At 33.6% G+C, this 16,057-nt stretch overlaps 1 protein-coding gene across 1 annotated transcript; it reads left to right on the top strand.

The window, feature by feature from the left end:
- Positions 1 to 3,717: 3,717 nt before the first annotated feature.
- On the top strand, positions 3,718 to 10,489 carry LOC104217533 (cationic amino acid transporter 1-like). The gene is made up of 4 exons (XM_009767808.2): positions 3,718 to 3,784; positions 4,275 to 4,708; positions 8,864 to 9,514; positions 9,620 to 10,489. Exons 2-4 carry the CDS (start codon positions 4,285 to 4,287, stop codon positions 10,363 to 10,365), a joined length of 1,821 nt encoding a protein of 606 aa, XP_009766110.1. The 5' UTR covers positions 3,718 to 3,784; positions 4,275 to 4,284; the 3' UTR covers positions 10,366 to 10,489.
- Positions 10,490 to 16,057: the final 5,568 nt, after the last annotated feature.

Raw genomic sequence — 16,057 nt, forward strand, 5'->3', positions numbered from 1 at the left:
TATCAACATATTTGTATTTAGCATAAAAGTATCGAATTTTGACTATTTTTTCCATATTTGTGTATTACAAAGAAGGAGATGAGAGTTGAGTAGAAAATAGACGATTTCCGGCAGCACATATTTCTTCAACAGCTTCCCAAACCTCTTTTCCATCATCAATACTTTATCCCTTGTAATTTCTCTTGTTTTCTTTTTCTTCCTCCCTTTCTCTATTTTCTACCCAGCATATTATAATCCTCTAACAGCTTGTTTGGATGATGGAAACATCGTTTCATAATATATCGTATCGTATCATATCGTATTGTACTGTATCGTTAGACGAATACAATGTTTGGATGGATTGTGTCGTTTTGGCGTCGTTTCATGGTATCACACACCAGTAATATGATGAATAAACTTGTAATATTATAAAGAAAATTATGATACGGTATATAAAAAGGTAGGGTAAATGATAAAATAAAATTATTTAATAATAGTGAAGGGTGAGATTGAGAGAAAAACAAAAGAAAACGTCGCGACCACACCAAATCGGTCGTTACATAAAGTAGCACATTTCATCGTTACGTAATGACGGTTTTAACGATACAATACAATAAAATTTAAGTAACAATCAAAACAAACATTGTATTTAAAGTAACAATATGATATGATACAATAGATAACAACCATCCAAACAAGTTGTAAATGGGGTTTCTTACGCCAAATTCATGAGTAGAACTTTCTTGTATACTTCTTTTTCGAGTAAATTTTATGGGTGGTTATTCAATTTTATGTTCATTACACAAAAATCACTTTTCTTTTCTTTTTTTGTTACGTAAAAATCATTCAACTTTGTATTAATTACCTAAAAGTTAATTTTTTTTTCTTTTATTATACAAAAATTATTTTACTTTGCTCTATTTATCACAAAAGTCACATTGGCCAGATTTTATAATACTTTTATTTGATAAGTCTATTATGCCATTGACATTATAGATCATCTCATTTATGTGATACCTTCTATATATGCTATATAATATACTTTTACCCAGGTATTTTACTTATAATTAAAATAACTTGATTTTTTATATTATTTTTATAATATATTCGTACATTTAATTTTTTTTAACGTTAGTTTTAAAGATATATAAGTAGCATTATTAAATTTCTCATTACTGTGAGCAAATCTCAAGTTCATACTCTTAACCATAGTTAATAATATATTTTTAATGAAAATCATAAAATCAAAGCTCACTGATTTATCAGTCAAGCCATACTCATTAATCCAAAAAATAAAATACGTACATTTAGTACAGTGACACACCATATTAAAACTTTTAAATAAGTAATATTAGCAGATAAATCTTTAAAATTTTTAATTTTAAATACAAATATATTTGAAACTGTTTTTAAATTTTATTGACTATAAAAAAACTATCATTTATTAAACAAATCTGTTTGTTATTATTTTACATAAATATTAAAAAATAACTATTTTTTTATCATTCTTATATTTAAAATATGTTCATGTTTAAATATGATTAAATAAATTGAGTTCCATGAAAAAATTAAATGTATAGATATATTATAAAAATAATAAATAAATAATTAAAGTTATTTTAGTTTTAAGTAAAATACTTAGATAAAAATATATTATATAGTATATAATATATAAGGTATTACATAAATGAGAGAATTTATAATGTCAAGAGCATAATAGACTTTTAAAGTAAAATATTATAAAATCTGGTCAATGTGACTTTTGTGATAAATAGAGCAAAGTAAACTATTTTTGTGTAACAAAAGAAAGAAAATTGACTTTTAGGTAATGAACACAAAGTTGAATAATTTTTACGTAACAAAAAGAAGAAAAATACTTTTTGCATACAACAACAACAACAAACTCAGTAGTTTCTCGCAAGTGGACACAAAATTGAGTGACCACCCATAAAATTTACTCCTTTTTCTTTTATGTGATATGCTCGAAGAGCTGTTTATGAAAAAAGATGTGAAAGGAAATTAAGGAAAATGGCAAATGTATACAAATCCAGTTTAAAGTTTCTGCATGAAATAAAAAGTTGCATTCAACAATTTGTTTTTGTTTATATCAGTACAATCATGTGGATAGACATCATTTTATAGATACACCTCTTTTGTTTTCTCGGGACAATATGTTTATTATTTCTACCTTTCAAAATAAATAAATAGTTTAACTGAAAAACAGTAGATAAAATATCTAACCAAAAGTATACCAGAATGAATAAGAAAAATAATGAGGTAAATCCCTGTTTTGCTTTCAAGACAACCCCATCCAAAATAAATACAGAGAAAAAAGGCAAGCAACAGTAATTAAGGTTTTGTTCCTATTTTGAAAATCTAAGCAACAATTTTTCTCTTCTTTGCTGAAAAGGAAGCACCGATTAGAAACCAAATTAAGGGTGTGAACCTTTGTTGGTGCCGCTGGCAGGCTTTTTTTTTTTTATTTTTATTTTATAAATAGGGTAATTAGATTATTTAGAAGGGTATGTTAGTCATTTAATTTTTTAGTTAAAGGGTTCCCACTTTTATAATAATATAGATAGATAGATAAATATAGATGTATAGTATCGCCCAATTTTTTAATAATTGAAATAATTCAAATTCTTTGAATGAAAGACTCTTGAAATTTTTTATATTATAGTTCAGGAAAGGAAAACTAAATAGTCACCACCAAAGGATGTGGTGCAGTGGATGAGATTGTTCATCCCTTAATCAGAGGTCTCGAGTTCGAGCCCTGGGTATGAAAAGATCCTTGGTAGAGATCGCTTCCTCCCGAATGGGGCCCTATACGGCGCGAATCCGGATATATAGTCGGGCTCCAATGGGTACCAAACATGGAGTGAAACAAAAAAAAAAAAAAAAAAAAAAAAACTAAATAGTCAACACAGCTGAACTGGATAAGGTAATTCTAGTACTAGTATCTTTTAATATAAGTAGGAAAAGACTAGCAACTTGCGTCTGAATGTAAGACGCAAACCTGGAAGTCAATGCTGTTTTAATTCCAACTGATTGGGTCGATCTTTTTTTATTTGACCTCAAGGGATTCCGGAATTAACTCTAGGATAATGTCTATGGTCTTTGTTTTTTCCCTTTCTTTTTATATATATCAGTTACGTATTGATTTATGTTTTACATTATTGCAATACAAATTGCAATATTTACATTAGCACCAGTTGACAACTTATTGATTGATTAAATAAGCAACAAAACTCGTCCAAGATCTTAATTTGTCCCATCACATTAAGAACAAAACAATCTTACAACTCTTTCACACTCATCCCTCCTAAGTCCTACCCCCACCCCCACCCCCACCCCCAACTATATATAGTCATAAAAGAAAATCATTCATACACTATTGGTTGCTCTTTAATTACTCATTCTGTTTTAATTTACGTGGACTTATTTTCTTTCTAATCCGTTCCGAAAAAAATGATCCCTTTCTAAATTTGAAAACAATTTAGCTTAAACTTACAATTCTACCCTTAATGAGAAGCTTTTATAACTACACGAATACTCTAGCTCCCTTTTTAATTTATTTAGGATCACAAATTCCGAAAGTCTTCATTTTTTAAAATTTCGTGCCCAGTCAAATAGCAAGGGGAGCAGAATCTTTTGCGAGACGACAAATCAAGGAGATCTGGTTCACACACACGACGCAACTCTTTATATATAGACTATAATACACGACTATTCGTCTATGTACATGCATATTACTGTGTCTCTGTGAATTCTCTTGGAGCTTTTAACCAAAATCCGTTTCTAATAGGTACTGTTTATGGTTTAACTTCTTTTTCTTTCTTCTATTTTCTTTTCTCCAAGTATTCGGGCCTATATGTTTTTTGAATATTTTCAAGCAGTGAAAGAAATTTGTTTTTTTTTTCCACATTAATCTTTATATTTCATATTTTTGGATCTGAGATTTTTCTTCTTTTATTTTATTTAATTAATGAGTTATGAAGTTAAAAATATTACCAGGAGTCAACGTTGCGTTTCCTTGAATTCCTCCTGACTCAAAGAGATTTTAAGTTTTCTCCATCAATGAGAAACAGATGATCTCCCTACAATCAACTCATTCAACATCTTTTTATTTTTTATTTTTTATTCCCTTTCAATTTTCTCAGAAAACAAACATAAGTTTAATACTAACTGACACATATTGAATTTTTTTTTTCATTTAATTACTATATTATTACTATGTTGCGATTCACTCTTATAATATAATCAGCTTTTTATGTACTACTATACGGAATAAGCAGAAAGTGAAGCATGGGGACAGGAAGTGATCAAGCAATTACAGAATCAGGCGGAGGAATTAGGAGAAGAAATTGTTTTTGCACAAAAGATGATTTTCTACCTGAGGAGTCATTTAAGAGCTGGAGCAATTACGCGAACGCACTGAGGGAAACGCCGACGAGGTTAATAGAACGGGTACTGACACGATCGGGAGATGAGGCGGAGCTAGAATCCAAGTCACGAAGTCAGCACGAAATGAAGAAGACACTGAATTGGTGGGACCTGATATGGTTCGGGATGGGAGCCGTGATTGGTGCAGGAATCTTCGTACTGACGGGGCTTGAAGCGAGCCAAGACGCTGGCCCTGCTGTAGTTCTGTCATATGCCGTTTCCGGTGTCTCCGCCTTGCTCTCCGTCTTCTGCTACACTGAATTTGCCGTTGAAATTCCGGTTGCAGGTAATCATCAGTACACTATTCTGTCCATCTTATGTTCCTTTTAATTTCCTACAGATCATTTAACTTATAATCCGCGGGCGTAGACAAAATTTTAATTTTATGAGTTCTGAATTTTAGAACAATAATTTTAAGTTCTACTAATTTTAAATTTAATATTTAAACATAGTTAATAATTTTTTTAACACAAATACAATAAGTTCGGCGAACCAACATTCAGGCTTCTAGTTCCGCCACTGTTTATAGTGCATTGATAGTGTAAGTGTACATAGATTAAGCTCTTTTCTTAAAATCATTTCTCAATGGAAAAGTAGACGCAGGTAAAAAATAAATCGAAATATAGTTACTTTTTAAAATTTAATATAGAAATAGTTTATGAATTTACGTTTTCCTATATTACTATTATATATGTTGAAAGGAAATTAAAAAATATTAGGCAAAAGTACTCCGTTGGACTAACGGGGACTTAAAATGATAGTGACAACTGTTTGAAAGCGGATTATTATACGTCTATAACATGATTTATTTTTCTTCCATTTTTGTGTCTGTATTTCTTTGTTTCTTCTTCTTCTTCTTCGTTTGACAGGTACGGAATTATAAAAAAGAAAAAAAGTTAAGACTACGAATCTTTTACCGTTCTAAAAATGAAAATACTAATCAACAGCTAGCGTACATGCATTTGCCTTGATTGCCCAGTGATTTGCACTATGTGTTTAAATAATGTCCGAAGTTTATGGAACATTTTACTTCGAGTTAAAAAAACTGGATCCTAAAAAGTAGAAGTAATATTTAATAAATTAAAAGTCTACATCTCTTAAATAATCCCACGGTCACTGCCAAGTGCCTGCCACCATGTTGCTGGTATTAATTATTGTATTGTTTGTATCTAAGGCTTTAAATAAGGTGTATGTTGTCATGTAGCTATGTTTGGTTATAAAATCTTTTACGATACTTATAGTTGTCATTTGTATTTAGGCTGAAAATTCTGAAGCGTCATACATTTTCTGTTTATTGCAAATTCATCAATGAAGTCCTCTCCAATTTTTCTCAAGAATGACAAAACCATTTCAATTAATTAATGAATACAACTGTGCATATTACTACTTTGGTGTAAAGTCATGGTCCTATAGTATCTCTTTCTACCAATGGCAGATCTACGCTGTGGTAATGGTTGCTTGAGCACCTGTTACTTTTAGGGGTCGTTTATAGGGTGTATAAGAATAGTGCTGAATAAAATGTATTAATAATACATGAATTAGTAATGCATGGATTAATAAGGTGTCCTTTTACTGTTTTCAAATCTGTGATGATTTTACATTTAGATATTATATTTTTTTTTCTTTTCAACACCCACTAAAGGACTTTTAAAATACTCCATAATACACTTAATTATGGGGGAATCTCCAATATAATACTGAAAATGTAGTGAACCCAAAGGTTACAAACTAGGAATTTGGATCTCTCACTTGGCTTATGGCAGTGTTACCAATGGTACGGCGTTGAAGAGTCAAAATTCCAGGTTGGAAAATGGAAACACAACCCTCCAACGTAACTACGTCAGCTTTCATTTCTTTCATTTTTTTGGGGTCAACTTACGTCTTATAATTATTAGTGTCAAAAATTGACGAATGGCTTTGAATTATAATTTCCGGCTGCATTATTTGACTTTTAGGATCTTTCTCCTTGATTCTTTTTATATTTTGGGGGGACTACTAAAGGGGAGAAATTAAAAAATAGCCAGATTTATAAGTGGTCATTTAAAAATAGCCACAATTTTAAAAATAATCGAAATTTAGTTACTTTTCATGTAAAAAAAAAAATGAACGAAAATTGTTCAAAATCCGAAAAAATACTCCAGTATATTATACCGGAGTTCCATTATAATATACCGATCCAGCATAATATACCGGAGATTGGAGCACCGATTATATTATACTGGAACTTTTTGCGTGTTGGAGTTCCATCATAATATGCTGGAAGTTCATACACAGGTGCACCGATCTCCAGTATATTATGCTGAAACTTTCCATTTTGCAGCAAAATAATGACTATTTTTCAATGATTTTGCAAATATTGGCTATTTTTGAACGATCGATCTGAAAACTGACTAGCCCGTGCTATTTTACGTAGTTTGGTATGCGGGTAGTGGATGACACAAATGGGAATAAAAAAAGTCACCATTTTTTTTTATTACTATGGGAAGCATGAGATAGAATTTTGGAGTAGATCTCTTCGGATAATGTTAATATAACACATTGATTTGTCATGTGGGAGTTAAATGTATACCATGAGTTCAAAATTTTTCATAAATAAAAATATGATATTTAAGTGAAAAAAGAATTAAAAAAGAATCCATTATTCAACAAGTGTCGAATCTTGCAACATAGACCCTCTGAAATTTTTCTAGTCATAAAAAAACAGTTATATATGGATGTGGCCATGTGGGTTATAGTTCTTTTACCCGTTTACACATTTATATTCCTCCCACTATCACGTCCATTCTTTTGTCTTTTTTGATGTTCTTTTTTCAAAGCATATAGTTCAACTCCTAACTAGTTATAATTCTTCCGCCATCCAAATTATTTTGAACTAATTGTAAAATGTTTCTCTATTGAATTTCGATCAGCAAAATCTGGTTTCACATTTAATTATCTCTTGTATAAAACCCTTAAACATTTTATCACTATGACAATCGTTCACAGCAACTTATAATCACAGTCAACCCTCTCTGTAACAATCTTGTTTGTTCCGATTTTTTTTTGGTTTTTATAGCGAATGGTTGTTATACACCTATAACAACATTTGATATTTAAATATTTTGTGATTGTTATAAATAAAAATTATCCAAAAAGCAATTATTTTTCTTTTTTTAATGTTACATGGAGTATAAAATATAAGAAAATTATTCAAATTTAAAGTCTCAAAAGCTATGCATATTTTACAAGTCAAATATTGAAGAAAGCTAATACAGTATTAATAAATTTATAACTAAACGTATAAAGATTTAAATTCTAAGGTAGACGTTTTAAAATTACCTAGAAAAATAAATTTTTTCAAGATTGATAGAATAACTTTGTAATTATAACTTGTTTTGTAGATTTCATTCTCTATAATGCTTGAATTGGCGAAGGTTTGTGTCCAAATTTTCAGCAAAACAGTATCCAATAATTTTTCCTTAAAGACAATCTAAGAGCTTAACGGTTAAATTTTCTATCTAATTTTTTTTTGAAATTTATCTAATGAAAAAGATATCATGTGCAAATCTTCAAATCTTATATCTTATGCAATAGAAATTTTATTTAATGGAAAAGATTGTGCATAGTTTTAGAATTATTATTAGTAATCTTAAAGCTTCTATACGGCTGTTATAGAAAGGTAATTTTATAAAGAGCGTTCAATTATAAATATGGTTGTTGCTATTATACGTACAATGCTGTTATAGAGAAGTAAAATATAACTTAAAAAATCGGTTATGAGGAAAACCTGGCTTTTATAGTGAATAACTTTTTTTATATAGGGGTCTTGATGTATTATTACAATCCCCTCTTCTCTGTGCATAGGCTATCTGTAATCTGATTAAACTAAAAGAAATTAAAGCAATGTTTCTTTAACTGAAAATCTCAGATTAAGAATTGTATAACTACATGAACAATCACGGTATCCCTATTTTTTTAATTACAATATTAGGCGATAACACGCAGATTAATAATCTGCGTCTAGACGAAATGACCCATGACAGATAATCTCCATCGAATATCCGTGATAAGTAGTGCTTATACTTTGACACTTGAATTTGCAATAAGTCTAATCACTAACGCAAATTAGTATTTTTTGAATTGTGTAACTAAAAAGGCAGCTCGGTGCACTAAACTCCCGCTATGCGCGGGGTCCGGAGAAGGGACGAACCACAAGGGTCTATTGTACGCAGTCTTGCCCTGCATTTCTGCAAGAGGCTGTTTACACATCTCGAACCCGTGACCTCCTGGTCACGTGGCAGCAACTTTACGCACTTTTGAATTAGTGTAACTATCTCATCTAAATGCCTAAACATTTAGTGAAAACGCACTTTTATTTACTTAATTATGGCTTTAACAATATTGATGTGGATGTTTTGTTAAGGAATATTTACTAAAGTTCTGGAATTTTCATTTTATATAGGTGGTTCATTTGCCTACTTGAGGGTGGAGCTTGGTGACTTCGTGGCCTTCATTGCTGCAGGCAACATTCTCCTTGAATACGTGATTGGTGGAGCTGCAGTAGCTCGTTCTTGGACCTCTTATTTTGCAACTCTATTAAATTTCAGGGCTGACAAATTCCTCATCACTGCAAACGGTTTAGCCAAGGGTTACAACCAACTTGATCCAATCGCAGTTGGAGTTTGCTTCATCATCTGCATCATTGCAATTCGCAGCACAAAGGGCTCTTCTCGTCTCAACTACGTTGCCTCCATCATTCACATCGTCGTGATCATTTTCATCATTGTTTGTGGCCTAATCAAGTCTGACACCAAGAATTACACCCCCTTTACGCCATTTGGCGTGCGTGGTATTTTCAAGGCTTCTGCGGTTTTGTTCTTTGCTTATGTTGGTTTTGATGCTGTTTCAACTATGGCTGAGGAAACTAAGGATCCGGCTCGAGATATCCCTATTGGCCTAGTTGGTTCTATGGTGATTACCACAACTATATACTGTTTATTGGCTATAACACTCTGTCTTATGCAGCCTTATCAGAACATTGATCCTAAGGCTCCGTTTTCTATCGCGTTCAAAGCTGTGGGATGGAGTTGGGCGCAATATATTGTTGCTGCAGGTAGGGGAAGAGTTACAGCTGCGTTCAAATATTAATTTTATTACATGTACAGTATTAAACGTAGAATACTCTTAGCAAAATTCCTGACTTTGCCATTGACTACAGGTGCGTTGAAAGGAATGACATCTGTTTTGCTGGTAGGCGCGGTTGGTCAGGCTCGTTATCTCACTCACATTGCACGGACTCACATGATGCCTCCGTGGTTTTCCTATGTTGATGCAAAAACAGGAACGCCCGTCAATGCCACGGCCGTCATGATGAGTGGTACCGCGATCGTTGCCTTCTTCACGAAGCTCGAAATTCTCTCCAATCTTCTCTCGATCTCAACACTTTTCATTTTCATGCTCGTGGCGCTCGCTCTCCTCGTTCGTCGTTACTATGCGAGCGGCGTGACAACAAATGCAGACCGCAACAAGCTAATTGTGTGCCTATTGCTCATCCTCGGGTCCTCAATTGCCACGGCTGCTTATTGGGGACTTAGTGAGAATGGATGGATAGCATACTGCATTACTCTGCCTGTTTGGTTTATGGCAACTGCGGGAATTAGCATATTTGTTCCTCAAGCTCGTAATCCAAAGCTATGGGGTGTGCCTCTTGTGCCTTGGTTGCCATCAGCCTCCATTGCCATTAACATTTTCCTACTAGGCTCAATAGACAAAGATTCGTTCATAAGATTTGCTGGCTGGACCGGGTTTCTTTTGGTGTATTACTTCTTTTTTGGGCTACATGCTTCTTATGACACCGCAAAGGAGTTGGAACGGAGCAAAGGGTGGAAGAATAATATTGAAGAAGGAAATGCGGTTAGCTCTAATGTGTTAAAACATGCTTCTCCTGTTGCTTCTGGTAACTGAATTGTGTCTAAATGTTACAGCGTTATGTTCCTAGTGCTCCTATTTTATTTGCCTTGATTCATGCATATGATGTTAGTCCGTTGTACAGACTGTTTCTACAGTAAACTAGTGAACGATGCTGCAATGTACCTAACGCTATCGTTGAATTAACTTAGGAAGAGTTTTAACTTCTATGTACTGATAATATAAAAATATGTATCCGATCAGGTCATGTGTTAGGTATATAGGTAAATTTCTCGATAAACATTAATTGTGAATATGATTATGATTGGTAAAAAAACATATAGGTTAAATTAACAGTATCTTTATAAACAACAACGTTAGCTTATCCGAGGATCTGATAACTGTTTTCCACAACCCCAAAATACAAAATCCTCTCTTTCTAAGGTCAACCTCCAAAAAAGAAGAAGGAAAAACCAGCCCAGCCTAGGGCTGCTTATCGAGCGGTTATTTACTCTTAACGGTTCAGCTTATCGATTATTGGATTTTAAATGTATTAATTAATTCACTAGCCACCGATAAGATCGGACGATTTATAGGCCTAGTTGAATATGTATTAGAGAGGACTATTTTGGTCTTTCGTATTACACTGTTACTAGTAAATACTAGCAAAAAGCCAGTTTACTTTGCATGTATTCCCACCATTTTTACCGTTACTTCAATGGTCGTAAAACACAAGCCACTGCTTGTTAGTCATCGATGGATTTTAACTTAATCAAACTGCAGCACATTGGATGAAATGTATGATCTCTCGACAGAATTGGATGGATAAATCATTCCCCTCGAGGCCAGCCACTAAAAAAAGATAAAGAAAATGGTGCAACAGAAAAAAAAAAAAAAAAAAAAAAGCTTCAAAGTTTGACAATTAGAGATAAAACCGATAAGCCGTTAATTTTTTATATATATATATATATATATATATATATATTCTTAACGGGTTAACGGTTTATCTGATAAGAAAATTGAATAATCCGCCTTAAACCGATAAGCCTTAATAATAAAATTTCAATCTGTTTCCCATCCGGTAAACCGATAACCCAATACCAATAAGTCATTAAGCCACTTTTGCGGTTTAGTTTTCGGTTCCGGTTAGGTTTTGAACACCCCTAACACAACCCATTTAACCATAAAACCAAGGGGGAAAAAATTAAAAAAAAAGCCAGATTCACAACTGGTAATTCAAAAATAGCCACAGTTTTAAAAGTAATGAAAATTTAGTGGCTTTTTCATGTAAAGAATAAATCTGAACAAAGACATCCTTAAAAATCCGGAAATATTCTTACATAATATGCTGGAGTTCAAATATTTTACATATGAGCTTACTGCATAATATGCTGGAATTTCATAATATGCTGGAGTTCCAATATAATACGCGGGATGTTTATATGTAGGAGCTCCATAATCCAGTATATTATGCTGGAACATTCCGCATGCTGGAGTTCCATGATAATATGCTGGAAGTTTATATGCTGGAGCTCCATGAGCTTCATAATCCGCATATTATGCTGGAACTTTCCGTGTGCTGGAGTTCCAACATAACATGCTGGAAGTTTATATGCAGGAGCTCCATAATCCCGCATATTGTGCTGGAACTTTCCATGTTTCAGCAAAACAATAACTATTTTCATTGACTTTACAAAAACTGACTATTTTTTTATTAACAGTCCAAAAACTGACCAGTCCGTGCTATTTTCACTAAAACCAATTCTTCCTTGGCCCTTTTCCGCTTGAGATCAAAACAAAAGCCAAACCCTAAGTGCCCTTTTCCACTTTCACCAGAATTAAACCTCTGCGATAAGAAAATGTTATTTCAACTCCTTTTTCAGGAAAATAACGAGTATAAAATCATACCAACTAGCGGAATGAGAAATTTAAGTCAAATTATGACAAAACAAGCTATCAATGAAATTCAGATAATTAAAAAGTAACGAATAATAACAGGCTAACCAAATATATATTACATATATTTGGAGAAATAGATAATAATACCACAAAATCATCCACTTTAACAAGGAATATAATAATAGTATAGTTTTACAAGTCGATTCTGTGTTCCGAGACCTCAAAAATCTCTTTTTGTCTCACCTCGATTTGCGTGCGCAGTCTGGGCGTGTATCCGGAAAGTAATTATGTGAAAATCTATGAAAAATGATGAATTTTGCTTTTAAAATGAATTTAGGTTGACTTCGGTCAACGTTTTGGGTAAACGGATCTGGACCCGTGATTTGACGGTCCCGGAGGGTCCGTAGGAAAATATGGGACTTGGGCATATGCCCGGAATCGAATTCCGAGGTCCCAAGCCCGAGAAATGAATTTTTGAAGACCGTTTTCCGTGTGTAATTGTTACCTTAGAAACCTTGTTGGAGGCTGTGTAGGTTATGCCGTGAATATCTTCTCCCCCACTTATCACATTCACTGTCCTCTTAGGTGAAGTAGGTTGTGGTGGCTCTTGCCTATTTTTCATATAAGCTTGTTTTCCTTTCTCGCTAAATAACTCAGTGAGGTACCCTTGCTTCAATAGATGATCCACTTCACTCTGCAAGAATCTACATTCTGAAGTTTTGTGCCCGTGATCATTGTGGAATTCGCACCAATGATCTGGATTGCGTCTATTTGGATTTGACCGCATCTCTTTTGGCCACCGTACCTTATCTCCCATGCTTCTTAAAACAGCCACGAGCTCGGAGGTAGAGACATTAAAATTATATCCGCCGAATCGTGCCTTTAAACTTCTGTCATCATCTCGTGATTCTTGTCTATTCCGATCATTCCTGAATTTTGAAGAAGAACCAGAGTCGCTGTTCCTCGATTTTTGATCATATTGCTGGCTATCTTGTTTCGACCGTGGGTCTTTTCCTGCATGTCCCATATATGGATCGTACCTGTTTTTACCTGATCTTTTTTCGGTTTCTGATCTTCGGGGACCACCCCTTTCTTTATGATGAAACTTAGGTACGGTATCTTCTTCAATTCGCAGCTTCATACTATACCTGTTGTAAACATCATTCCACGTGGTTGCAGGAAATTCTCGAAGGCTTTCTTTGAGTCGTCTCGTGGCTTCAGAACTTTTGTCATTTAAATTACTTGCAAAGGCTATTGCAGCCCAGCTGTCAGGCACACGGGGTAGAGTCATTCTTTTACGCTGGAATCTATCAACAAAATTTCTAAGCAACTCCGAATCCCCTTGTTCGATTTTGAAAATATCTTCCATTCTTTTCTCAACCTTTTGTGCTCCCGAATGTGCTTTAATAAAAGAATCTGCAAGCTCAGCAAAAGAATTAATAGAATTTTCAGATAAAAGAGAATACCAGGTTAATGCACCCTTGGTGAGTGTTTCTCCAAATTTCTTGACCAGTACTGATTCAATTTCTTGTTTGGTCAAGTCGTTGCCTTTCACGCCTGTTGTAAATGCAGTCACGTGGTCACGTGGGTCTGTAGTACCATCATATTTCGGGATGTCAGGCATTTTGAACTTTTTCGGAATTGGAAGGGGAGCAGCACTTGGCTTCCATGGTTGTTGTGAGTATTTGTCCATGTCTACTCCTTTTATTACAGGCGGAACTCCAGGGATTTGCTCAATACGCTCATTTTGTTCCTTAATCAGTTTCTGCAAGGTTAGTACTAAATTTTGCAAATATGAATTATTTGAATTACCTGGTCCCCCTTCCTGTGGTTCACTGGGGGTTGCTCCGTTTCCAGAATTATCAAGACCAGAACGGGGATTCTCCAATGTATTATTATTAGGAGTTGGTGTGGGTGGTGCAGCAGGCAATCGACTAACAAGTGCCTGAAGAGCTTTGCCGACCTGTGCATCAATTAGCTTTTGTAAAGCTTCAGTTGTAACTCCTTCAAAGTGTTCAGATTGTTCTTGTTGATCAGCACGAGATTCAGTAACAAGAGTGCCTTCACGAGATTGTCGTGGTGAATCTGGAGGGGAGGGAACCACGTCACCTTGATTTTGATGGATTTGATTTGCATGGTTTCCCAATGTGTTATTACTGTTATTGTCGGTGTTGTTGTTTGACATGGTGACGACAATGGACAAGATATAGCTTAAAAGAAAAGATTATTAGTTTTTCGGTAACGGAACCAATTTGTTTAACCAAAAAATCTGAGTCTTTGATCAAAGCTAAAAAGAAATTCGGGTTACTGATAATCAGGAGACAAAAATAAAATATTTGTATGAATGATGGTAAAGCAATAAAAATTTTGTATTTCAGTAAGATTCTAATAGTATTCCCCCCCCCCTTTACAGATGGTGAATTCTTCTCCTTTTATAGCTAATCCTAGGAGAAGATGTAATGCCTTTGTCTTAATGAGGCAATTATGAGCAATAAATGACATTAAAAGAAACGTTACACAATCATTTCTTTTTAAAACAAATATTCTAAAGTATTTGATATTTTATGTTATATTTAAACTCTTTTACGTCATCAGATTCGTATCTTCAACTTCTTCCGATCTTCGGTCTTTAGATGACTTGGATAGGTACAAGACTCGTACCTATTTTAGTAACGGTCCGCACCAATGTTGCTTTCTTTTTCCCTTATCTTTTGTCACCCGTGCCTCTTGGCTATTTATTGTGTTTTGACCGTTTGACCAGTCCACGTGTCATGTCACGTCACCTACAATGTAAATTCAGTTTTTTCCCAATACAATACCTATAGGAGTTCTATTAGTATACTTTCGGGCATAGACATTTAATACTACGTATTAGCATGCATGTAAACCTAATACGTTAGATTTTTTTTTTTAGTATTTTGGTTGACTAAATTGGAGTACTATTGGGTCTTAGCAAAAGATTGTAACGTAAAATTTTCTATTAAAATGTTTTGTCGTCTTACAAATTAGGTTTTGGCTCATCCAAAAAGGTCGTGATGCTTTTGATCAGTACCTTTTAATTTATTAGAAGGTGAAAAGGAAATCAACGATAACTAATTTTTGTCTTTATGAAAATAAAAGTTAATAAATTAATCTATATGTATCTATATTTATCTATCTATCCATATTTATTATAAAATTATGAATACAATATTGATGTATAAAAATAACCTTATAATATTAAGCATAATAACAGGACATACCCGGAATTTTAGACATTAGCCTTATAATCCTATTAGTTTTAGGACATATACCACACGTTAGGAATTATACATGATATCCTTAAGGAGTCCTATTAGTATAATTACTTTCGACATAGACATATAATGTGATGACCCAAAATGTCATCTTTAATTTAAATAATTATCTCGATATTTTAAGACCTTGAAAAGCGCTATCAATAATTCCTCAACTTGCGTGTGCAATCCGTATAATTTTTCGGAAGGTTTTTATGTAAAAAAAAAAGGATTAAATTGTGAACTAGAGCTTTAAAAACTCAACTGAGTTGACTTCGGTCAACATTTTGAGCAAACGAACATGGATAAAAGTTTTGACCATTCCGGTAGTTCCGTATCGTGATTTTGGACTTGGTCATATGCCCAAAATCGAATTTGGAGGTCCCTAGATCAAATTATCGCCATTTAACGTAATCTAGAAATCTAAGGCTATAGATTTCTTAAGTTTGACCGGAGATTTGGCTTTTGAAAAAAAGACCCCGGAATGGAATTTTGATGATTCCAATAGTTTCGTATGGTGATTTGGACTTAGGAGCATGTTCAGATTTGGATTTGGAAGTCCGTAGGACAATTCA

Source organism: Nicotiana sylvestris, chromosome 2 (genome assembly GCF_000393655.2).
Source record: "Nicotiana sylvestris chromosome 2, ASM39365v2, whole genome shotgun sequence".
NCBI classification, from domain to species: Eukaryota; Viridiplantae; Streptophyta; class Magnoliopsida; order Solanales; family Solanaceae; genus Nicotiana; species Nicotiana sylvestris.

Bases quoted from the DNA above. Each gene is read 5' to 3' on its own strand.
- LOC104217533 (XM_009767808.2), top strand. From the start codon at position 4,285: ATGGGGACAGGAAGTGATCAAGCAATTACAGAATCAGGCGGAGGAATT. The intron at 4,709-8,863 runs GTAATCATCAGT...CATTTTATATAG, and splicing joins CGTTGAAATTCCGGTTGCAG to GTGGTTCATTTGCCTACTTG. The intron at 9,515-9,619 runs GTAGGGGAAGAG...CATTGACTACAG, and splicing joins GCAATATATTGTTGCTGCAG to GTGCGTTGAAAGGAATGACA.